The following is a 24,616-nucleotide window of genomic DNA, read 5'->3' as shown; positions in this document are numbered from 1 at the left end:
CTACTCAGGAGACTCAGAATTGAGTTCAGCCCAGATAGGAACATCTATGAGGCTCTTCTCACCAATAAACCACTCAAAAAATGCCAAAAGTGGCCCTGTGGCTCAAGTGGTAGAGTGCTAGCCTTGAGTAAGAGAAAATCAGGGACAGCAACCAGGCCCTGAAATGAGTACTGTTGCCAGTATAGGTAGCTCAAACCTGTCCTAGCTACTAAGATATGAGGCCCAAGTAAAAATAGTCCAAGAGATTCTTATCTCCAATTAAATAGTAAAATTCCAGCCAAGTGCTAGTGGCTTATGCTTGTAATCCTAGATATCCTTCATATCCTAGATATGAAGATTGTAGTTAAAAGCCAGTCTCTGAGACTCTTATCTCCAATTAACCATCAGAAAGCTGGAAATGGCACTGTGGCTCAAAGTAAAGAGCTCAGGGACAAGCCACATGACTGGTAAAATAAATAATAAATATATAAATAGTAAAATTCAGACTGGGGGTGGGGCTCAAATGATAGATTACCAGTTGTGAAGCTGAGTGACTGCTCCACACTGTGAGGTCACATTTTGGCCCTCAGCAAAAAAAAAAAAAAAAAGGAAAGAAAAAAAAATACTGAAAGATAACTTTCTAGGTTTGGGGGTTTGAGTGATTTACTGAGATGGAATAGACTTGGAAAACAGATGGGTGGTTTTTTTAAATTTCTTTTTAGAGCTGGTGGAATGAATGGTCAGTTTTGACTATGTTAAGTTTTAAGTGTCCATTAGATATACAAATTGAAATGTCCATTGACATTGGTTCTAAGTCTGAAGATTGTGTGGAGGTGGGGGAATCAGAAATAGAAATTCTGGGACAGGCTGGAAGCATGGTTCCAGTAGAATGCCCACCTGGTGAGCACAAAGTCTGAGTTCAAGTCCCAGTACCGCAAAAATCAATCGATTTTGAAGGCTTCAGCTTAGAGCTGAATTGGACACTCCTAGGGGGATAAGGAGGACTAAAAACTAAAGATTCCAGTAAGTCTAAGGAATAATGGCTTGAATGCAACAAAGGGAAACAGTGGAGGAGCCATTGGATGAAACTCCTAATGCTTCATTGGAACAAAGAGGAGGCAGCGTTTCAAGAAGGGAGTAGTCTGTTCCACGTCTAGAAGTTGGACAGGCTGAAGATAGATCGCGGTGTGACCACAGTATTTGGGAACGTGGAAGTCACTGTTCACCTGGACAAGTACAGCTTAAGTAGAAAGATGAAGATGAATGTGTAATTAGAAAAGTTGGAAAATGATGGATGACACGTCTTTGGAGAACTTTGGCTAAGAGGAGAGAAAGGGAGGAGAACCCATGTGAAGATGAAATACCGTGCAAGCGAAACCTTATTACCTTGTAATTTATTTATTTATTGTTCGAATAGCAAAGCTCGCTTTAAAGTCACAAAAAGGAAGACTCGAGTTCTCAGTGGTCGGTCGTGAAGACACCCAGCCCTTCAGCCAATGAGAAGCGGAGAGATGTGGAGAAGGCGGGACAGAAGGCCAGAGGGAGCGCGGCAGTGGAAAGAACACTTGGAACTAGTTTGTCCTTCTAGGGACACCGTAGGGCAAATCTCGCGTTTGCTACATTCTTTCAGGGGCGGAGCTGCCAGGAAATTTAAACCGAACCCGCGGTGGGGGACGCTCGCTGGCCTGCTGCCGTGGCTGAGCGTGGACCGGCGAGATTCTAGAATGTCAAAGAACACTTGAAGCCCGGGAACACAGTACGAAGTACTGGAGGAAGGAGTACGGCAGCCGGGAAAGACCTGGGATTTGAAGAGTGAGCCAAGATAGGGTACGGATGCCGGGAAGGGGATAAAGCGTTACGGGGTCCCTAGGCCCGGGTTGCATTGTGGTCGGAGGATCCGAGTTGAAGAAGCCGAGGACGATGGCGGAACCGAGGAGGAGTTGCTGGAGTCGAGGGCGCGGGATTAGAGATGATGGCTGAGGAAAGGACGAGGTTCCGGAACCGCATTGGGAAATTACCTGGAGGTGGGGGGCATAGGAGGGGAGGTGCGTGGACCGAGGGGTTGGCGGTTGAGCTGCTGTTCTGTCCTTTTCCAGGCTGCGTGTACCGCACACGGGAGAGTTCCATGGCCGAGAGTAAGCTCAGAGCTCCAGATCAAGGTGGGTAACCACAGGTCAAAGCTAGGGATGTGAACATTTGAGCCCTGTTGCAGTTTGCTAGTTATTTAGTGGGTTTTTGTGGGGGGTTTATTTTTTTGGGGGGGCTATTGGGGGAGATATATTTAGGAATTTAGGGAGATTATTTAGGAATTTGTGGTAAAAGACCAATTATTATGAAGGAGATTAACGGACAGATGCAAAGTCAGTATGGAATTACTTATTCATTGCATGTATATTCGTGGGGTTTTTGTTTGTTTGTTTTTTGTCGGTCCTGGGGCTTGAACCCGATCGGCCTGGGTGTTGTCCCTCAGCTCTTCATCTCCAGGCGAGCGCTATGTATCACTTCCCTCTGTACCCCTGTGTCTTTTACCATCATCCATGTTATATTTGTTTGTTCTTTTCATATGTGGTTACTTACTTATACATTTCTCTCTTGTGCTGGAGAGCTTTCTGCAGAATATTGTCGGGGAGCTTTTCGGTGAGCTAAAGCTTGAGGGCATGAATTATCTTTATTTCGTCTTCATATTAAAATTCAACACAGCAAAAAGAATACAGGTTTTGTTTTTGTTTTTTCATGCAAACAGCAGATGCTGGAAATGTAGATCAGGTATAGCATTTGGGTAGCCATCATCAAGGAAGCTTTGAGTTCATTCCCCAGCACTAGAGGGAAAAATCACCAACATCGTTACATGTAAAATTTAGAGGGTTTTTGGGTCTGGGAAGGTGGCTCAGTAGTAGAGTGCTTGCCTTGCATGCATGAGGTCCTGGGTTTGATTCGTTAGCACCACATAAGCAGAAAAAGCCGGAAGTAGTGCTGTGACTCAAGTGCTAGAGCACTAGCCTTGAGCTGAAGAGCTGAGGGACAGCATCCAGGCCCAGAGTTCAGGCCCCATAACTGACAAAAAAATAAAATAAAATAAATTAAAGGTTTTTATCTACTTTTCTGCATATATAGTGTAAAGGGCCAAAGTCTATCACAGAAACAGGTCTGATCCCTCCTCTCTCAAGCTCTGTTTTCCACTCATTAGATACAACCATTTCTTTATTTTTAATCCTTGGCTGAAGCAAACATCCAACCACAGCTTATTAAATAGCTTTTTTCCTTTTTTTCCCCCTCTCTGTAGCATTTTGGGTATTTGCTTTGTCTATCCAGTTGCATCGACACTACTTTTTAACTTACCAATGTAATTTTTATTTCTTTTTTTTTGGGGGGGTCCTGTCATGGGGCCTGAACTCTGGGCCTGGGCGCTGTCCCTCAGCTCTTCAGCTCAAGGCTAGCGCTCTACCACTTGAGCCACAGCGCCACTTCCCGCTTTTTTCTTTTTGCTTATGTGGTGCTGAGGAATCAAACCCAGGGCCTCAAGCATGCAAGGCAAGCGCTCTACCACTGAGCCACCTTCCCAGCCCTGTAATTTTTATTTCTATCACCCTATTTTTTTTTTTTTTTTGGTCCAGTCATGGGGCCTGACCTGGGCACTGTCCCTCAGCTCTTCAGCTCAAGGCTAGCACCCTACCACTTGAGCCACAGCACCACTTCCAGCTTTTTTCTTTTTGCTTATGTGGTGCTGAGGAATCGAACCCAGGGCCTCATGCATGCAAAGCATGCGTGAGCTACCTTCCCAGCCCCCCTATTTTTTTTTTTTTGAGACAAGGCCTTACTATGGTGTTCAGGATGGCCCTGTAATCCCAGATTCAAGTGAACCTCCTGCCTCCGCCTCTCAAATAGCTGAGTCACAGGCATATGCCTAGTTTGTATGAATTTAAATTCGAAAATTTTGCAGAGGCCTGAGGTTTTGAATTCTCAAGGAAGACTTTGATGTAGAGCCTAGGATGAAAAACAGTCTATTCCTTCTCTCTTTTGTGGCATGGATTGTTGTCTGCTTTACTCTTCTCCTAGGCTCTCACTTCTGGCTTCAGGCCAGCACAAAGACTATATTGCCTGTGCTCATCTCCTCTCTTTGCAAACACTGCTTTAAAAAAAAAAAAAAACCCGCAAAGCCAGTCAGTGTTTGCACACTCACCACTGTGGTTTTGTTTTTCATTTTTGGCATTTGTGGAATCTACTTATTTGTTTATCTTGTAGGCCCAGCAGTTAGGTAGGATTTGTGTTTAGCCAGTATTTTGTGTGTGTGTGTGTACCTGTCTTGGGGCTTGAAACTCTAGATCTTCTGCTGCCGTTTGGCTTTTTGCTCAAGGCTGGCACTCTTTGACCCATAACTCCACTTCTAGTTTTTTGCAGGTTAATTTGTAGTAAGAAACACACAGACTTTTTTCCTTGAGCTGGTTTCCATCTGAGATCCTCAGATTTCAGCTTCCTGAGTAGCTAGGATTACTGGCCTAAGCCACTGGCACCTGGCCTAGATATTTTGTTTAAGAGGGCTTTTCGATTACCTGATGTCCTTTGCCCACAATGAAAGTGAAAACTCCTTATCTTACCTGTTCTGGAATTCCATAATAATGCTCCTTAATGAGGGAGTTTTTCTTGGGGGGGGGGCGGGTGGTCACTTGTGGGGCCTGAACTCGGCCTTGGCACTGTCCCTCAGCTCTTCATCTCAAGGCTAGCGCTCTAGCACTTCTGGATTTTTCTGCTTATGTGGTGCTGAGGAATCGAGCCTAGGGCCTCATGCATGCAAAGCAAGCACTCTACCACTGAGCCACCTTCCCAGCCTGAGATATTTTTTTTTTTTGGATAATTTTATTGTTATGGTAGAGTTTTCTGTTAGCTCCTCTGAACCATGCCAAAAGTAGTGTCCTGGTCCATCACCTGCTCTGACACTGGGACTGAGAGGAAAATGATGATGGCGAGAAGCCCTTCCATGTCTACTGCTGTTTGTGTGGCCAGATGGTCCTGGTGCTCAATTATCAGTTAGAGAAATTTCTTATGAGGCCACAGGACTGATCTTATGTGATTGATGCTGCCAAACATGCCCACACGTTTTATAACACAGAGGATGAGGAGACTACATACCTTCTGAGACCTGAAGGCATTGAATGACAGTACAGTAAAAAGTGTTCAAAGTGTGAACTACCACTCTTCTACCAGTCCCAACTGAAGAGGGCTTCTGTGACCCTCATTGTGGATGGGGCAGTATAGTAAAGTTTGGTCAGGGTTTTGGGAAAAAGAACATATACACTCAGAAACAAGAGCCTCCTAAGAAAGTGATGATAACCAAGAGGACTAAAGACAAAAGTTCAACTCTGTTATCATGTCTTCCATTGATGAAGAGGAAGAAGTGATTGAGGCTAGGGAAGTTGCTGACTCCTAGTCACAAAATGCCAAGTAATTGAAAAACAGTGGGAGTGCCAAGGTATGAGTAAGAAGCGGCTGCCAGAGCTGGCTGAACTGGAAGCCAAGAAAGCGAAAATGAAGGGGTCTCTGACTGACGACCAGTTTAAGTGACTAGGATCTTTTTCTGAGCCCAGACTGGAAGCAGGCGCTTAAATTATGAAGAAAAATAGCTTTTTGATTACACAGATTGGTTTCTATTTATGCCCCAGGGGAAAATTTTTCTTTGCTTCCCATTCACTCTTATATTTAGTGAGGTCTTCAAGTCCATTTGACTGGCTTTCTAGGAGATGGGTTAGTCTTTGTGTAAGTTTTCTATACGTGTGTGTGTGTGTGTGTGTGTGTGTGTGTGTGTGTGTGTGTTGTAGTTTCAGCTGTGTAGAAACGTGACTAATATGTCAGAGATTTTTTCTTCTAGTTTCTATTTTTTTTTTTTTTTGGGTCCGGTCGTGGGGCCTGAACTCTGGGCCTGGGCACTGTCCCTCAGCTCTTCAGCTCAAGGCTAGCACTACCACTTGAGCCTCACCATCTCTTCCAGCTTTTTTCTTTTTGCTTATGTGGTGCTGAGGAATCGAACCCAGGGCCTCAGGCATGCAAGGCTCTACCACTGAGCCACCTTCCCAGCCCCTCTTCTAGTTTCTAAAGTGGCATAATCCTAGCTACTCAGGAGGCTGAGATCAGAGGATCATGGTTCATAGCCAGCCTGACCAGGAAAGTCCATAAAACTCTTATCTCCAATAAACTACTCTGAAAAAGCTGGAACTGACATTGTAGTTCTTTGAGCTCAGACGGTGTCCAGGTCTGAGTTCAAGCCCCAGGACCTACACCAAAAAAACAAAAACTTGAGATCTTTACTATTCTGATTGTTTTTCCTAAAGTATTTGTCCTTTGATTCTAATCCTAACCATTTCAACATCTGGTTAAAGTTATGTATTTTGCTTCATCTATAAGATTGTAAAATGTATGTCAGCAGTAGGCAAGCTTTTTTTTTTTTTTTGGTCGTAGGGACTGAACTCTGGGCTTGGGCGCTGTCCCTCAGCTCTTTAGCTCAAGGCTAGTGCTGTACCACCTGAGCCTCAGCACCACTTCTAGCTTTTTCTGCTTATGTGGTGCTGAGAAATCAAACCCAGGGTTTCATGCATGCAAGGCAAGCACTCTACCACTGAGCCACCTTCCCAGCTCCTGGCAAGCATATTTGACTCTTGTCTTGCTGGGGTTTGTGGCATGTCCTTAGAAGTGTTTTGAGTCCATCCTGGGCAACACAGTGAGACCTCTTCATCTATAAATACAGAATAAAATAAAGACTGGCTTGTCTTGATTATATTTGGATCCTTATCATTGTGGATCGTATCTCCTTAGCCTCCTTTATTTTGTAACTGTTTCTAAGTTGTATCTAGTTTGAATTTCTCCTAATGATAGATGATGTTGGACATACTGTGTTTTTTTTTAAAAATTGAAGTAGAAACATTTAACAAATTTTAAATAATATTATCAAGGTGCTATACAGAGGGGTTACCATTTCATAACTCAGATAATGAGTACATTTTTATTTTATTTAACAATATTATGCTCTTCCTTTGCTTTCTTCCAGTTTCCCCCTCCCACCCATGCCCACAGTTACATAGATTATTTGCCACATATACTGAATAGCTTGTTTGTATTTGTTTACCCCTTCCTCCCTCCTTTTCTGTGCCCCAATGGAAGACTTAAAAAAAAATCTATCCTGGGGCTGGTGGCTCACGCCTGTAATCCTAGCTACTCAGGAGTCTGAGATCTCAGGATCAGGGTTCAAAGCCAGCCCGGGCAGGAAATTCCTTGAGACTCATCTCCAATTAACCACAGAAAACCGGAAGTGGCTCAAGTGGCAGAGTGCTCACCTTGAGTTGAAAAGCTCAGGGACAGCTCCCAGGCCCACAGTTCAAGCCCTAGGACCGGGGAAAAAAAATAAATCTATGAGCTGCCACTTGCCAGAGATTTTTCAGTTTGAAAACTTGTTTGTTTAGGTTGGGGGAATTTTTTTCTATTTCTGGAGTTGTTACTGTCTAGCTAGGGAATCTCAAATTAGCCCCCCACCCCCACCCCGCTTTCATTTTTGTGCCAGTTTAAACTCAGGACCTGGGTGTTGTTCCTGAGCATTTTTGTTCAAGTCTAGCACTCTACATCTTAAGCCCCAGTTCCTCTTTTGGTTTTTGGTGGTTAATGGACTTTCCTGCTCAGTTGCCTTTGAACCATAATCTTTAGATCTTAGTTTTCTGAGAAGCTAGGACTACAGGCATGAGCCACTGGAACTCAGCTACTAATAGACTTCATTGTACACGATTGTCCTGGCAACATTGTAGGAAAGGAACCTCTAGGCATTGATTTGTTGTTTTTGTCTTGGACTGGTCATTTCTCTAGACAACAGTCTTCTGATCTTCTGCCTAGCACGTATAAGCTTGATTGTCAGCATTCTAACAGTTCATGAATCTCTGACTTTAGAATCTTTTGGCTCTAACCAAGTTTGTGTCTTAATCAGACTTGTTATTGCTGTGACAAATACCTGAGAAACAATTTAAAGAAGGAAAGAGGGCTGGGAATGTGACTTTTAGTGGTAGAGTGCTTGCCTATCATGCATGAAGCCCTGGGTTTGATTCCTCAGTACTACATAAACAGAAAAAGCCGTAATTGGTGTTGTGTTTTAAGTGGTAGAATGCTAGCCTTGAGCAAAAGAAGCTGGGGTCAATGCCCAGGCCCTGAGTTCAAGCCCAGGACTGGCAAAAATAAAAATAAAGAATAAGGGGCTGGGAAGGTGGCTCAGTGGTAGAGCGCATGCCTTGCATGCCGGAGGCCCTGGGTTCGATTCCTCAGCACCACATAAGCAGAGAAAGCTGGAAGTAGTGCTGTGGCTCAAGTGGTAAAGCGCTAGCCTTGAACTGAAGAACTGAGGGACAGTGCCCAGGCCCAGAGTTCAGGCCCCATGACTGGACCCCCCAAAAAAAATTGAATAAAATAAATTCTAAAAAGAAGAAAATATTTACTTTGGCTCTCAGCTTTGAAAGTAACAGCCTTGGTTGGTTAGCTGCCTTATTTCTGGGCCTGTGGGGAAGTAGAACATCCTGGGGGAGAACAAAGCTATTTAGCTATCTAGCTGTTTATCCATCTATCCTTCCAGGGCATACCCCAGTGACCTCCTTTCTCTAACTAGCCCCCATTTCCTAAGTCTCCATCACCTCCCAAAAATAGCAACCACCAGTTGGGGACCAAGCCTTCAACACATGCGCCTGTGGAAGACATTTTGTATTTAAACCAATATAGGGTGCTTCTTGTTGGCTTCAGATTTGGCATTTTCTGGTCTCTAGGATGTTCCTCACTCACCCATCTATTTTCCAACTTCCACTGTGTGTGTGTGTGTGTCTGTGTGTGTGTGTGTGTGTGTGTGTCCGTCCGTCTCAGGGCTTGACTTCCACTGTGTGTGTGTGTGTGTGTCCGTCCGTCCGTCCGTCTCAGGGCTTGACTTCCACTGTGTGTGTGTGTGTGTGTCCGTCCGTCCGTCCGTCTCAGGGCTTGACTTCCACTGTGTGTGTGTGTGTGTGTGTGTCCGTCTCAGGGCTTGACTTCCAGTGTGTGTGTGTGTGTGTGTGTGTGTGTGTGTGTGTGTGTGTCCGTGTCTGTCCGTCCGTCCGTCCATCTCAGGGCTTGAACTCTGGGCCTGGGTGCTGTCCCTCAGCTCTTGAGCTCAAGGCAAGCGCTCTACCATTTGAGCTACAGCACCACTTCCATTTTTCTAGTAGTTTATTGGAGATCTCATGGTCTTTCCTTCCTGGGCTGGCTTTGAACCGTGATCCTCAGATCTCAGCCTCCTGAGTAGCTAGGATTACAGGCATGAGCCACCAGAGCCCAGCCCACTTCCACCTTTTTATAACATTCTTGCTTGTTTCTGTCTTCTTGCCAGTGTCTTAGTCCACTTTTTGTTCTATTTCTATCATCTTAGTAAGATTTTGGGATGAGAACTTAAGTTTTTTTTTAATTAATTTTATTCATTATTTTTATGTGGTACCAAGGAATCAAACCCAGGGCCTCATGCATGCTAAGCAAGCATTCTACCACTAAGCCACATTCCCAGTCCCGAGAACTTAAGTTTTTATATTCTTCCTGCACATACATTAAGAAGTCTAGATCATTATTTGTTTTCTTTTTTCTTTTTTTTTGGCAATATTGGACTTAAGTCAAGGCGTGGTGCTTCCTAGGCAGACACTTTACCCCTTGAGCCAACCTCCAGCCCTGTTTTGTTTTTGGAAGGGGGTTCTTACTGGTTATTTGTCAATTTATTTATTTTTGTTCTGGTACTGTAACTTGCTCTCAGAGCCTGGGTGCTGTCCCTTAGTTTTTGTGCTCATGGCTGGTACTGTACACTTGAGCCACATCTCCTTTTCCAACTTTTTGGTGGTAAAAATTGTAGGTAAGAGTCTCTTAGAGCCGGGCGCTGGTGGCTCAAGCCTGTAATCCTAGCTACTCAGGAGGCTGAGATCTGAGGATCGCGGTTCAAAGCCAGCCTGGGCAGGATCGACCGTGAGACTCCTATCTCCAATAAACCACCAGAAAACCGGAAGTGGCGCTGTAGCTCAAGTGGTAGAGCGCTGGCCTTGAGCTGAAGAGCTGAGGGACAGCGCCCTGGCCCAGAGTTCAAGCCCAATGACCGACCAAAAAAAAAAAAAAGAGTCTCTTAGACTTTCCTACCCAGATGAAATCCTTACTTCTCAGTTTCATGAGTAGCTAGGATTATAGATATGAGCTGGAAACTTTTTGAACTCCCAAATTACCCAGCTTTCATTTCTAGCTTTTTTACTAATGAATGGGAGATAAGAGTCTCAGATTTGTCTGCCCAGGCTGGCTTCAAACTTCAATCCCAGATCTCAGCCTCCTGAGTGACTAGAATTATAGACACAAGCCACTGGTGCTTGGCTTGGAAAGTATCTCTTTAAGGCATAAAGGCCATGTTTAACTAGTTCTTTTTTCTTTTTTAGTTTTTGAACTTGCAGTTCATCTCTCTTAGCCTCCTAATTTCTAGGATTTCAGACACAAGCCATCATGTCCAGCTTAGTCATTTAAATTGTACTTCATAAACTTAGACATATGTCTTCCTAAGTAAGTACAATCTAATTAAATAGTTTCAATACCATAGCTCATAGCAGATATATAGGTTTAGAACTTGTAAGAGCTAGCCGGGTGCCGTTGGCTCACGCCTGTAATCCTAGCTACTCAGGAGGCTGAGATCTGAGGATCGTGATTCAAAGCCAGCCTGGGCAGGAAAGTCCGTGAGACTCTTATCTCCAATAAAGCACCAGAAAACCAGAAGTGGTGCTGTGGCTCAAGTGGTAGAGCACTCACCTTGAGCTGAAGAGCTAAGGGACAGCATTCAGGCCCAGAGTTCAAGCCCCACGACCGACAAAAAAAAAAATTGTAAGAGCTCATAAACAGCCCAACACCATATGTCTCTGGCCATCCCATTGTTATCTAGGTTTTGTGTACAATTAGAGGTACTAGAAGGTTACTAGAGGCATAGAAAGTGGTCTGTCAAATACAAATCTGGAACCCAACATTACTGCTGTATAAAATTACCTAACAGTAAACTCCACAATTGAGATACCAATATGGTTGTCAACATGGAGAATATTTTCTCAGTAAGATGCAAGCTCTGCTTGCCCTCATCAGTGAAACCAACATTGTATGGGTTCTGATTTCAGATCAGCTGTGGCCAAACCTGGTTTAACAGCTCCTATTGCATATTCAATTAGATGACTGCTTCCCTCAGCACCTAACAATGACTTTCTATTGGTTGAAACAGTTTTAGCACTTACCTGGCTGTGAGACTCCTTCAAGGGTTCTTTGTAATTGTCATTTGTATTTTTCTGGTGGCTAATAATCTTAAGTATCTTTTTATGTGCTTATTGACCATTTGTATGTCTTTGGAAACTCACATTCTTTTCCCTTTTTTTTTTTGCTAGTCCTGGGGCTTGAACTCAAGGCCATGGCGATGTCTTTGAGCTTCTTTTTGCTCAAGGCTAGCGTTCTACCACTTGAGTCACAGTACCACTTCCAGCTTTTTCTATTCATGTGGTACAGGGCTTCATTCATGGTAGGCAAACACTCTACCACTAAGCCACATTCCCAACCCTTTTTTTTTTTTTGCCAGTCATGGGGCCTGAACTCAGGGCCTGGGCGCTGTCTCTCAGCTCTTCAGCTTAAGGCTAGCGCTCTATCACTTGAGCCACAGTGCCACTTCTGGCTTTTTCTGCTTATGTGGTGCTGAGGAATGGAACCCAGGGCCTCATGCATGCAAGGCAAGCATTCTACCAGAGTCATCTTCCCAGCTCCCTCCCCTTTTTTTTTTTAAGCTAGACTATTTGTTGGTTGAAGGAGGGGCTGGTAATGAATGGAACCCAAGGGCTCACACATATAGTCAAGACACTTGATACTACTGAACCACAAACACATAGTGTAATTTGTCTTTTTACTATTTGAGGTGTGTGCATGCATGCATGAGTGCAGGACTAGAATTCTAACTTAGTTCCTGAGGCTTTGGCTCATTGGCTATTATTCTACGAACAGAACCATACCTCCAACCCCTATTTGAAGTTCTTAACTTATTTTTTATTTTTTGGTTCAGTTGTGGGGCTTGAACTCTGGGCCTGGGCACTGTTCCTCAGCTCTTCAGCTCAAGGCAAGGGCTCTGCCACTTGAGCCACAGCGCCACTTCCAGTTTTCTGGTGATTTATTATTGGAGATAATAGTCTCACAGAAGGGGTTGGGAAAGTGGCTCAGTGGTAGAGTTCTTGCCTTTCATGATGAGGCCCTGGTTTGATTCCTCAGCACCACATAAGCAGAAAAGCCAGAAGTGGCTCAAGTGGTAGAGCACTAGCCTTGCGCTGAAGAGCTGAGGGTCCAGGCCCAGAGTTCAGGCCCCATGACTGGCAAAAAAAAAGAGATTTTGCTACTAACACTAGTTTTTCATGCTTTCAAGTTTATAGCTGAATGTGATAAGTAGAATTGCTATGTCATATAGTAATTCTATGTTTAATTATCAGGAAACCACCATCTGACCTAGTCACTGGTTCACACCTACAATCCTCAGAGCTAGGTTTATAGAGCTCTGTTTTGTCCACATCTAAGTGTCCAGAGGGACACTAGTGTTGATGTTGTCTTCATGTGCTCAGGGCCTTCGCTCAGGACCAGGCAACCTGGACTGTCATGGGATTGCCTGACTCACAGGACCCTCTCTTACCTCCAGCTTCTCACTTTGTTCCTCTTTGTATTACTCTTTTCCAGGGGCTCGTCCAGGAGTTTCCAGTTGTCAGAGAAAATGCCAGAAGAGTGCTAAGCGGCAGCCCTTTTCTGGAAAGTCTTTTTACTTAGATCTACCTGCTGGCAAGCATCTCCAGTTTCTGACAAGGGCCGTCCAGCAGCTGGGTGGGGTATGTGACTTAACTTCTGGGATATTACAAGCTTTGTGGACTGTGGGGCAGGAACTGGAGAGGGATTGTATCTGTGGTTTTCATGTATTTCCAGTGGTTGTTACTTCATTTTCCAAAGCAGTTTTAAGTATGAACCATTTTTTTAAATAAGGTAAATTATTTTCCTCATTGGAAAAATAACATCTGTTTATTCCAAAGAGGTAGAGACTAGGAACTATTTTTAGTGACAATCTGAATTTTTCTTTCTTCCTTTTTTCCTTTCCCCCCTTCCTCCCATAATGGGTTTTTTTGGGGGGGGGTCCGGTCGTGGGGCCTGAACTCTGGGCCTGGGCGCTGTCCCTCAGCTCTTCAGCTCAAGGCTAGTGCTCTACCACTTGAGCCACAGCCACTTCCGGCTTTTTTCTTTTTGCTTATGTGGTGCTGAGGAATCGAACCCAGGGCCTCATGCATGCGAGGCAAGCGCTCTACCACTGAGCTACCTTCCCAGCCCAAGGCTCATGCCTTTACTCCTAGTTGCTCAGGAGGCTAAGATCTGAGGATTATGGTTCAAAGCCAGCCAGGGCAGGAAAGTTCTTGAGACTCTTATCTCCAATTAACCACCATAAGGCTGAAAGGGAGCTATCACTTAAGTGGTACAGTGCTAACCTTGAGCACAAAAGCTCAGAGGCAGTTCCCAGGCCCTGAGTTCAAGCCTTAACAGTAGCATGTGCACACAGACATACAAATAACTCACGTAAAAAAGGGGGCTGGGAGGTGGGGATCAGCAGTAGAATACTTGCCTACTAAGTGGAGGTCCTGAGTTCAAACTCTAGTATTGCCAAAAAGAAAAGAAATTGCAAGGGTGGGGTGTGTATGTGGAGGGGAGTGGAGATGGGAAGGGATGGGAAGGGGAAACAAAGGAGGAGGCAACAATGCTTGATAAGAAATGTACTCATTGCCTTGCCCATGTAATTGTAACCCCTCTGTATGGTATTTTTCACAATTAAAAAAAAACAGCTAAAAAAAAAGCACCTATACTGAATTTGTACAATTTTTTTATCTCATTATTCCTTAAACAATACAGTGTTTTTTTTTTAAATTATATTGTATCAATATAATCCCAAAAGCCTGGCTGAACTTTTAGTCTATTCTTTCATTTAACTTCTGCTTATAAAAACCACCCTGGAATTAGGATTTTTTTTTTTTTTTTGCCAGTCATGGTGCCTGAACTCTGGGCCTAGGCACTGTCCCACAGCTCTTCAGCTCAAGGCTAGTGCTCTACCACTTGAGCCACAGCACTACTTCCAGCTTTCTCTGCTTATGTGGTGCTGAGGAATCGAACCCAGGGCCTCATGCATGCAAGGCAAGCACTCTACCACTGAGCCACCTTCCCAGCCCCGGAATTCGGATTTGAAGCAATGTTTTATCCTTTCAAATCATTATGCTGGCATTGGCTGGGTAATTCCTCTGTGCTCCAGCAGTATTCAGCTGGCGGGTCAGCTGGATTGAAAGGACCAAGATAGTGGTGATCACATAGCACTATGTTGCTTTTTGTTCTTATACACAAAGCTTCTTATATACATTACTCATCTGTATAGTATGGTGTCTGTTTATATTAAACCAAACCGCCGGGCGCTGGTGGCTCACTCCTGTAATCCTAGCTACTCAGGAGGCTGAGATCTGAGGATCGAGGTTCACAGCCAGCCCGGGCAAGAGAGACCGTGAGACTCCTATCTCCAATAAACCACCAGAAAACCGGAAGTGGCGCTGTAGCTCAAATGGTAGAGCGCTCACCTTGAGCTGAAGAGCTGAGGGACAGCGCCCAGGCCCAGAGTTCAAGCCCCATGACCAACCAAAAAAAAAAAAAAAACTGGTTTCCAGTGGTCACAGGCAGCCTTCCTAGATATTACCTCTCCCACATTCTATTGGTCAAAATGAGTCAGGTTGTAGAGAAAAAAAAATAGGCTGTACCTTCTGAAGGAAGGAATAAAGTCACATTGTAATACATGGATAGGAGAAATGTGTGGCCATTGAGCAGTCTGCTCCATTTACCTAGACTGATAGTTGTCTAACTTCCACCCTCTCATATTTGTTTTTGCCTATTGAAAAAAGTAGATGTACTCCTTCAAGCTATAACTTTTTTTTTTTTTTGGCGCCAGTCCTGTGGTTTGAACTCAGGGACCAGACCAGGTGCTGTCCCATTGGTAGACTAGTGCTGTACCTCTTGAGTAACAGCTCCATGTCTGGCTTTTTGGTGATTATTGGTGATAAGAATCTCATGGACTTTCCAGCTTGAGCTGGCTTTGAACAGTGATCCTCAGATCTCAGCCTCCTAATAAGCTAGGGTTACAAGCATGAGCCACCAGCACCCAGCCACCAAATCTTTTTTGTTTCATTATTGTTTTAGGCTCCTTTTTAAATACATATGTATTGTGATCAAGATTACAAGTTCAGTGTTGGGGGCTGGGAAAGTGGCTCAGTGGTAGAACATTTGCCTTGCATGCATGAGGCCCTGGGTTCGATTCCTCAGCACCACATAAGCAAAAAGAAAAGGCCGGAAGTAGCACGTGGCTCAAGTGGTAGAGCGCTCACCTTGAGCTGAAGAGCTGAGGGACAGCACCCAGGCCCAGAGTTCAGGCCCCACAACCGGACCCCCCAAAAACAAAACAAAACAAAACCAAGTTCAGTGTTGGACATCCAGGTGTGTCTTACAGAAAACATAGTGTCCTAACCAAGCTGTTATTAAGCCTACCTCACCCCTTATATGTGTTTCTTCTATGTGCAGTATCATATTGTCAAAGAACTCAAAGCATGTTGCCTTCTGCTGCTGGTCAGGAGCAGCAGTTCTTGGAGTCAAAAAAATACACACACACACACACACTATTGTATTTCAGGGTAACGTCTTCTTGGGGATTTGGTGCAGAAGTGCATTCTAGTCTATTTAAAGACATTGATTTTTGAAACTTCTGGCAGCCAAGATTTGCTTTCTCAACTTTTTGTTATTGACAATTCTACATCTGCTTTTTGATCTTGAGCCATGTCTGTGATCTGGTTTCAGGTAATTGAGGGTTTTCTGAGCAAAGAAGTAAGTTACATCGTGTCCAGCCGCAGAGAAGCAAAAGCAGAGCGCAATGGCACAAGCCATAGAGGCCGCCCCAGCTCCAGTGAGGTCAGAGTGGAAACTGCCTCCTTAGCGAATCCAAAAGGCTACCAGGCCACACCTTCACAGAAACCTGTAGACTCGGTAAGCACCTCATGCAGGAAGATGGGTGTTCTGTAAATGAAGGAAGAGGGCATTGGTGAGCCCTTTTAGGACATCTCTGGTTTTAGTTTAATCTTACTTGAATTCAGAAACTGAGGTTATTTATTATAGCTGTGGATCTAAGCACCTCATCAGTACGCCATTACCATGATTCCTTCTAGCTATAGGTCCTCTGTTGCTATTTCTGTTCTTATCCTGGGGCTTGAATTCAGGGCCTGGACACCTGTCCTTTAGCTTTTTTGCTTATGGGGCTGGTGCTCTCTCACTTAAGCCACAGCTCTACTTCCAGCTTCTTGTTGGTTAATTGGATATTAAGAGTCTCATGTCCGGGCGCTGATGGCTCATGCCTATAATCCTAGCTACTCAGGAAGCTGAGATCTTAAGATCATTGTTCAAAGCCAGTGTAGGCAGGAAAGTCCGTGAGACTTTTTTTTTGCCAGTCATGGAGCTAGAATTCTGGGCCTGGGCACTGTCTGTCAGCTCTTCAGCTCAAGACTAGCACTCTACCACTTGAGCCACAATACCACTTCCAGCTTTTTCTGCTTATGTGGTGCTGAGGAATCGAACCCAGGGCCTCATGCATGCAAGGCAAGCACTCTATCACTGAGCCACCTTCCCAGCCCAAGACTTTTTTTTTTTTTTTTTTTTGGGTCCGGTTGTGGGGCCTGAACTCTGGGCCTGGGTGCTGTCCCTCAGCTCTTCAGCTCAAGGCTAGCACTCTACCACTTGAGCCACAGCGCCACTTCCGGCTTTTTGTTTTTGCTTATGTGGTGCTGAGGAATCGAACTCAGGGCCTTGAGCATGCAAGGCAAGCGCTCTACCACTGAGCCACCTTCCCAGCCCCCAAGACTCTTTTTAATCTCCAATTAACCACCAGAAAACAGAACTGTGGTTCAAGTGGTATAGTGCTTGCCTTGAGCTGAAGAGCTGAGGGACAGCGCCCAGGCCCAGAGTTCAAGCCCTACGACTGATACTCCTCCACCCCTGCCACCTCCCCACCCCCAAAGAAAAGAGAGAGGTCTTGGAATTTTGTGATCATATAACCTCAGGTGAATTGAGAGTGCCCTTTACCAGGGTTCAGACTGCCCAGGCTGCAACCACCTCTAGGCGACTTGATCTTATATGTAGTTATGCCTCTACCTCCTCAAGGGTCTCATTTGTGCCTAGCCTCAGCTGTCTCTTCTAGCTTTCTGAGAACCATGACCTAAGACACTCTCATCAGCTCATGTGCGAACATCTGTGCATACTTTGTGGTCTATCTCATTGCCCTTCTCTTCGTGGCAGGTGCCTTTGAGCAGAGGGAAGGAGCTATTGCAGAAGGCCATCAAAAAACAGGTGAGCTAGAGCAAGAGAGGGCTGAATGGATGGAAACAGGTAGTGGTGAAGGTCACCACAATTGTGTAAAGGCAATTGATGCCAGTAAAAGCATGCATTTAAAAAGGATCAAAATACCTCTTGTTTTATCACAATTTTAAAACTTTAAGAAGTTACAGCTTGGGGCTGGGAAAGTAGCTCAGTGGTAGAGTGCTTGCCTTGCATGCATGAGGCCCTGAGTTTGATTCCTCAGCACCACATAAGCAGAAAAAGCCAGAAGTGGCTCAAGTGGTAGAGTGCTAGCCTTGAGCTGAGGAGCTAAGGGACAGCACCCAGGCCCAGAGTTCCGGCCCCACAACCGACCAAAAAAAAAAAAAGTTACAGCTTGAAGGAATATATTACTTTCTTCAATGTGGCAAAAACAAGGATGATAGAGGGTAGTGGGTAGATGTTTCCAGCACAAGGAAGATTTAGCCAAGTACTTCTGAAGAACTAACTCAAAAGCCATATTCTGAGATGTTAGTAACACCATTAGTTCCTTCTTACAAATGATGGAGTAGAGGCTTAGAGAAGTTCAGTAATTTATCCAGAGCCAGCTAGGGATTGTATATTAAAAGCCACAATCAGGGCTAGGAATGTGGCTCAGTGGTACAGTGCTTGCCTGGCATGCACGAGGCTGTGAGTTTGATTCCTCAGCACCACATAAACAGAAAAGCTAGACTTTGTACATCTTTCATAAGTGGCTGCTTATCCCTTTTTTGAGTTCCAAGAGCCATTAAATTAAATAGCAAGAGAAAGCTCTCAGGCGATCATGTGAGAAGAATGGTTAAAGCAGAATGAAGATGTGTACGGTCAGGTACAGTGGCCCATGCCCACAGTTCCCACTTCTTAGAAGGCTGAAGCTAGGGGAGTGCTAGCCCCAAGAATGTTGCCTGGGCAACATAGCTGTCCTCATGTAAATAAATAAACAAACAATGGGTATCTTGGCTGGAACGAGCGAGGGAGATGATATTGCTGGACCGAGGCAGCATAGCTTCCTACTTGGTGCTGACAATCATTGCTGGTGTTTATTATGTATACTTGCTGTGTTCAGTCAGCTCTCAAGCCCTGCTGACAGACCTGTGTCTTAGAAGCGTATGTTCCTTTATGGTCACAAGATGGCCAGAACAGAGCATGTGGGTAGATCAGCAGTCTTCCCCTGTCCTGGTCCATCCATGTGGAGAACAGGGTGTGTTTTCCCTAGAACTGGGATGCCACCCCACAGATATCCTTCTCAGAAGACTCCCAGAGCAATATCTACCTGTCCCCATCATGCTCTAGCCCTGAGCTGTCTCTGCTCTTGTCATTTCAGGGGAGTAGCAGCAGCAGCCTCCTGACCAATGCCCGTTCCTGGGGAGTGAAAGTCCTGCATGTGGAAGGTACTGCTTCCACCTTGGCTACCTGTAGGGGAGAATACAGGTGACCAGCCTGGAACATCACCTTTCAGAAGATCGTGGTCATATAAGCTCTGGTAGCTGAAGCCAGAACTCTCAGTAACTCTGTTGGTCCACAAAGTGCAAGTATGGAACAGTAGCGTAGCAGATAGCAAAGTGTGGGCCGTGGCCTCAGCATCTGGGACAGTGTAATGGTCATGATAGTAATATTTTTTAAATAAAGCTGTAATTCTAAGATCCATTCACCAGGTGTTTAAGCATTGCTAAGAATTACTTATTCTCACCATAGTTCTGAACCCATGTTCAGGTGAAAGAATTGAGCCTCAGATGGATTAGTTTAACTGGCCGTGTCTTATTAGAGTGAGCACCATGACCTATATTGTTTTGGCTTCTCTCTTTTTCCAAAGGGTTGCCTAATGCTATAAATGACCTGTTTTGCTATTGTAATAAATTTATACTAGAATAGTTGTCCTCAATTTGTTAGCAATGACTGATTCCATTTTCAGTTTCACTTGGTGCCAGGTTTTCCCTGATCCATTTTAGAGGGTAGGTTCAAATGGACAGCCTTCAGGTACTAATTTGGATGCTACCACATCTTGTGCTGAGGAAGTTGTCTTATCTGGCATGTGGGGACTCCATCTCACTGGAACGTGTCAGTTCTGGACTTGATTTGTTTCCCTACCTATGTGCTAGAGAAACTCTGGCTTGCTGAGTTCCTACTCAGTATCTACCAGAGGCTACACCTGTGTGGCTCAGAGGGTCCGTTTCCCCTGCAGGGAACCCCTTGCTTTTACCATACCATCCTTGGTGAGCTATATGACACCTCCATCCAAAGCTGAGTTGTATTCGGTGCTAGAAAAGAGCAGGAAGCCTCCTGTTGTCAGGAGGTGCCAAGTGACATGGAGCCACAAGGTGGCAGGCAAGGCTGATATTATCCAGTGGGCTAAGCAAGGTGACAAGTTTAGTCCTGGAGCCAAGAAAGAGACTGCAAAAGCCTTGCCACTGTCTTCTGTTCTCCACAGAAATGATGATGCACGTGCGGCAGCTGTCTATTGGTGGTTCTTCACATACAAAGAAACAAGAACCAAAGAAGCCAGAAGTAAGTCATCCCACTAAAACACAGGGCAGTGCATTGCATGGTTATCAGTGATGTCTATGACACATTGGGTTATTCTGTGACCCACCTAAATCCCATTGTTTCCTAGCCATTCTGGAAAACCTAATAGTGGAGATCTAAATGGCTTGAGAGTCTAATTTTGTAGACATTTCAACTGCAGGAGGCAAAGTGGGAAAAACACAGCAACTAGGTCTCCTTTGTGTGTGTGTATATGTGTGGGCATATATGCGTGTGTGCACGCACATACCAGTCTGAACTGAGGGCCTCATGTTCTTGATTGGCTTTATTTTTTGGGGGGGGGCATTGGTTGTGGGGCTAGGCCTGGGCACTGTCCCTCAACTCTTCCTTAAGGGTAGCATTCTTACCACTTGAGCCACAGCGCCACTTCTGGTTTTCTGGTAGTTTATTGGAGATAAGAGTTTCACAGACTTTCTTGCCTGGGCAGGCTCTGAACTTCGATCCTCAGATCTCAGCCTCCTGAGTAGGATTACAGATGTGAGCCACCAGCACCTGGCTTGATTGGCTTTTTTACTGAAGGCTGGCACTCTGCCACTTGACACATGCCACCACTTCCAGCTTTTACTGGTTAATTGGAAATAAGGGTCTCACAGATATTTTTGCCCAGGCTGGCTTCAAATATTGATCCTCAGATCTCAGCCTCTGGAGGATTCAAGAGGTAGGCCACTGACACCCACTTCTGCCTTTATTCTTAGTGTCCACAGCTCTGCATGGCCCTTTCCTTTCTCTTCTATGATTCACTGCAGCCTAGGCCAGGGGCTGCCTGTGGGTGAGCCTGTCCTAGATAAATGTGCAAATGCTCATGACCTGTGTCCAGCCTGCCATTCTGGGGACAGCTCTTGGCCTGGGAAATGAACTTACAGATTGTATGGGGGAGGGAGAGTTGTAGCTTCAAGTAGCTGTCACCTTCCAAGTCCTTATTGGCTTTTCCTTCTTGCTGGGGTTAAAGCTGCACATGCCCTATCAAGAGAGCCCAGACTCATTTAAAGCCACAGTATCTGCACCCAAGCCTAAACATGAGAAAGGAGTGAACCTGCATATCCGCCTGGCTCTACATCCAGGAATAGGACTAACAGGAGGAACAAAGTGTGTCCAACGTGGTTGGCATGCTCCGAGTCTAAAAGCCCCCTCTCCATATCCCCAGTCTTTGCACTAGGGGAGTTGGTTTACAATGAAGAATTCTTTTTTTGGGGGGTGGGGGCAGGGGGTCTGGTTGTGGGGCCTGAACTCTGGGCCTGGGTGCTGTCCCTCAGCTCTTTAGCTCAAGGCTAGCACTCTACCACTTGAGCCTTGGTGCCACTTCCGGCTTTTTTTTTCTTTTTGCTTATGTGGTGCTGAGGAATCGAACCCAGGACCTCATGTATATGAGGCAAGTGCTCTGCCACTGAGCCACCTTCCCAGCTCATGAAGAATTCTTCTTAAAATGAAGAATGTCCTTCCAACTTAGGTCCTCCAGCCTCCATTCCCAGCATAAACAGTGTGAACACATTCCTATGTACCCTTCTAGAGCTCCACACACATAACAGGCAAACATCAAAAATCCTCCCATTGGGGCTGGGAAGGTGGCTCAGTGGTAGAATGCTTGCCTTGCATGCATGAGGCTCTGGGTTTGATTCCTCAGCACCACATAAGCAGAAAAAGCCGGCAGTGGTGCTGTGGCTCAAGTGGTAGAGTGCTAGCCTTGTGCTGAAGAACTGAGGGACAGTGCCCAGGCCCAGAGTTCAGGCCCCACGACCGACCAAAAAAACAAAAATCCTCCCATTGTGGACTGAGGGTTTAGCTCAAGAAAAGTTCCTGTCTGGCACACATGAGACCAACAAAATAACCCTCCGTGTAAACAAAAATAACCCTCCGTGTGAATACACAGCATTTGTACTTTGCTTTCCCTTGGTAACCCATGTTGTAGATATTTGGGTCTTCTGGAATTTATCTACTCTGGCTTGTCTGCCCTAGAGGTGCAGCTGGAGGAGAATCTGGAGCCACCTTGGGCCCAGATGTATAGGCAGTTGTAGATTGTCAGCTTTCCCATCCTGCCGCACCCCAGGTCTTGGGCTGCCTTTTATTTTGATCTGTTTAGTTTTTAATAACAGCTTTATTTGACCCTATCCTTTTTTTTTTTTTTTTGGTCAGTCCTGGGGCTTGAACTCTGGGCCTGGGCACTGTCCCTGAGCTGCTTTTGCTCAAGGCTAATACTCTACCACTTGATCCATAGTGCCACTTCCAGCTTTTTCTGCATATATGGTACTAAGGAATTGAACCTGGGCTTCATGCATGCAAAGCAAGCACTCTGCCACTAAGTCACATTTCCAGCCCTTGACCTTATCTTCAATATTGGTTTGGACCCATAGTGCTAGGGTACATGACATGAGCACTGGGAAGCAAATAGCCATTTTCCTCATCCTATAGGTGACCTGGAAAGTCCACAGTGCCTAGAAGATAAAAGCTGCCACCATAGCTGGGAGGTGGTGGCTCATGCCTATAATCCAAGCTACTCTGGAGGCTGAGATCTGAGAATCACACTTTGAAGCCAGCCTAGGCAGAAAAGTTCATGAGATTCTTAATTTCCAACAAACTACTCAGAGCCAGAAGCAGCTCTGTGGCTCAAGTGGTAGAGCACCAGCCTTGCGCAAAAGAAGCTCAGGGACAGCACAAAAAAAGAAAAAAGAAAAAAAGCTGCTACCTAGTGATCACCTTTAGTTTTGGGTCTTTCAGGTGTTTCGATTTTAGCCTGTCAGGTAAATGGATGCTCCTCACCTTATAGGTGGCACAGCTCCACTTTACGCCTGAGCCAGAGTGACTCTTGTTCTTTGCTTCATCCTGCATCTCCTCCCCAAAGTCCATTTCCATCAAGATTCACTGAGAGGCTCTCCTTTGATCATGGTCCTGGGCAAGAGGAGGAAGCCTCTGCTCAGATTTGCTCCAGCTCACAGCCTGAGAGTCTAATTTTTGTGCTGGTACTGGGCTTAAACTTAGCCTGGGCACTGTCCCTTAGCTTTTTTGTAGTGCTCTACCACTTGAGCCACTCCTTCAGTTCTGGCTTTTTTCTGGTTACTTAGAGTTTCACAGATTGATCTGCCTGTGCTGGCTAGGAACCATGATCCTCAGATCTTAGCTTCCTGGGTAGCTAGAATTATAAATGAGCCACCAGTGCCCAGCTCTGAGAGTCTAGTTTTGGCAGACCTTCCAACAGCAGGAAGCAAAGTGGGACAGAATCAGAGCAACTGGGCCTCCCAGGCCCAATTCCTCGACCCCTGTGGCTCTCTCACATCCTTAACCTATTTTCCTTTTCCATTTAGGGAACACGTCCAGGAGTGGAGTCAAGAGCACGGAAAGGTCAGCGTGGAAGCTTTTCTTCATCTAATTGCAATCCCTCCCTCTATAAACACTTCCCCATGACTCCCTCTGAGGTAGCATCTGCTCGCTTTTCTGTGGCAGGAAGCAAGTCCAGCTTGTGTTGCCCCCTCATGTTTCCAAGGCCTGTGCCTCAGATCTCTGGGGTGAGAGAAGTCCATCTAAGTACCAGCACAGAGCTGCCAGGTTGGGCTTCTCAAGAGCCAGGATGCCATGCAGGTGCTTTTGGCTTCTGTGTCCTCTGGTTGTTCCTGGGCATCAGTTGAAGTTCACGGTCCTTTTCCTTCTGATTCAGTAGCAGTTTGGGGTGGGCAGTTTGACAGCTGCCTACCGTTTTCAGAAATGCCAAACTCCCTGAAACTGACAAACTGGCAGATTGATGGACTCTGTCTCCCAGTTCCTTTTGGACAGCAGGAGAATTTCTTCCCCCTGGATGTTTCTCCCAGAGCTGCTCTTTAAGTGGCATTTATTCCTGCCCAAGCAGGATCTAAGAAAAGTTTCTTGGCACCACCACAGGCTTGAAATTTGGGGAAGTCTGTAGGGGAATAGATTTTAATCACTGTCTTAGTTAATTAGAAAGACAAAAAATTGTCCCCAAAAGGTAATTAACAGGAGCTGAGGCTGAGGAGAAGAGGCTGCATTTTGCTCAGGTGCTACTGATGGCCTCCTGCGGGGTTGGGAGTGAGGTAGCACTCTCTTTGGTTCTGCCCAGCTCCCAGCCTGCCTGTTGTGCCTTGACAACTGGTCACAGTGAAATGATAGAAGAGGTCTTAGCTTGAGGGAAATCTGTAAGCTATGCAAATAACTAGATGGTAGGGGATGACTATCTTGATTAATTGAGTCCAAATTTGTCTCCTCAGCAACCCTTTGCCTTAGTTTTTTTCAGCAACCAGATTTCTCCTGTGATAGTTTTTTATCCTGCTACTGAGATCACAAAACACTCTTGGTATTGGCCTTGAACTCAGGGCTTTGGACTCTTACCTGAATTTTTCTTTTTTTGTCGGTTGTGGGGCTTGAACTCTAGGCCTGGGCGCTGTCCCTCAGCTCTTCAGCTCAAGGCTAGCACTCTACCACTTGAGCCACAGTACCAATTCCAGTTTTCTGAGTGGTTTTTTGGAGATAAGAGTCTCACAGACTTGGGCTGGGGAGGTGGCTCAGTGGTGGAGCCCTTGTCTTGCATGCCTGAGGCCCTGGGTTCGATTCCTCAGCACCACATAAGCAAAAAGAAAAAAGCCGGAAGTGGCACTGTGGCTCAAGTGGTAGAGCG

At 45.4% G+C, this 24,616-nt stretch overlaps 1 protein-coding gene and 1 pseudogene across 1 annotated transcript in view; both read left to right on the top strand.

The window, feature by feature from the left end:
* The first annotated feature begins 1,655 nt into the window (after positions 1-1,655).
* The window catches only part of Dbf4b (DBF4 zinc finger B), a 51,454-nt gene continuing 28,493 nt past the window's right edge, over positions 1,656-24,616 (top strand). Inside the window, exons 1-8 of the mRNA XM_013031935.1 lie at positions 1,656-1,806; positions 2,076-2,138; positions 12,730-12,875; positions 15,913-16,098; positions 17,401-17,451; positions 18,782-18,848; positions 19,886-19,962; positions 23,295-23,331. Of these exons, the coding sequence (XP_012887389.1) occupies positions 2,105-2,138; positions 12,730-12,875; positions 15,913-16,098; positions 17,401-17,451; positions 18,782-18,848; positions 19,886-19,962; positions 23,295-23,331 (598 nt within the window). The 5' untranslated portion in view covers positions 1,656-1,806; positions 2,076-2,104. The remainder of the gene's footprint in view (positions 1,807-2,075; positions 2,139-12,729; positions 12,876-15,912; positions 16,099-17,400; positions 17,452-18,781; positions 18,849-19,885; positions 19,963-23,294; positions 23,332-24,616) is intronic.
* On the top strand, positions 4,874-5,538 carry LOC105997540 (annotated as a pseudogene).

The sequence above is a fragment of the Dipodomys ordii genome, unplaced genomic scaffold, assembly GCF_000151885.1.
Source record: "Dipodomys ordii isolate 6190 unplaced genomic scaffold, Dord_2.0 Scaffold147, whole genome shotgun sequence".
In the NCBI taxonomy this organism is placed as follows: Eukaryota; Metazoa; Chordata; class Mammalia; order Rodentia; family Heteromyidae; genus Dipodomys; species Dipodomys ordii.
This window is presented reverse-complemented; position numbering and strand designations above follow the sequence as displayed.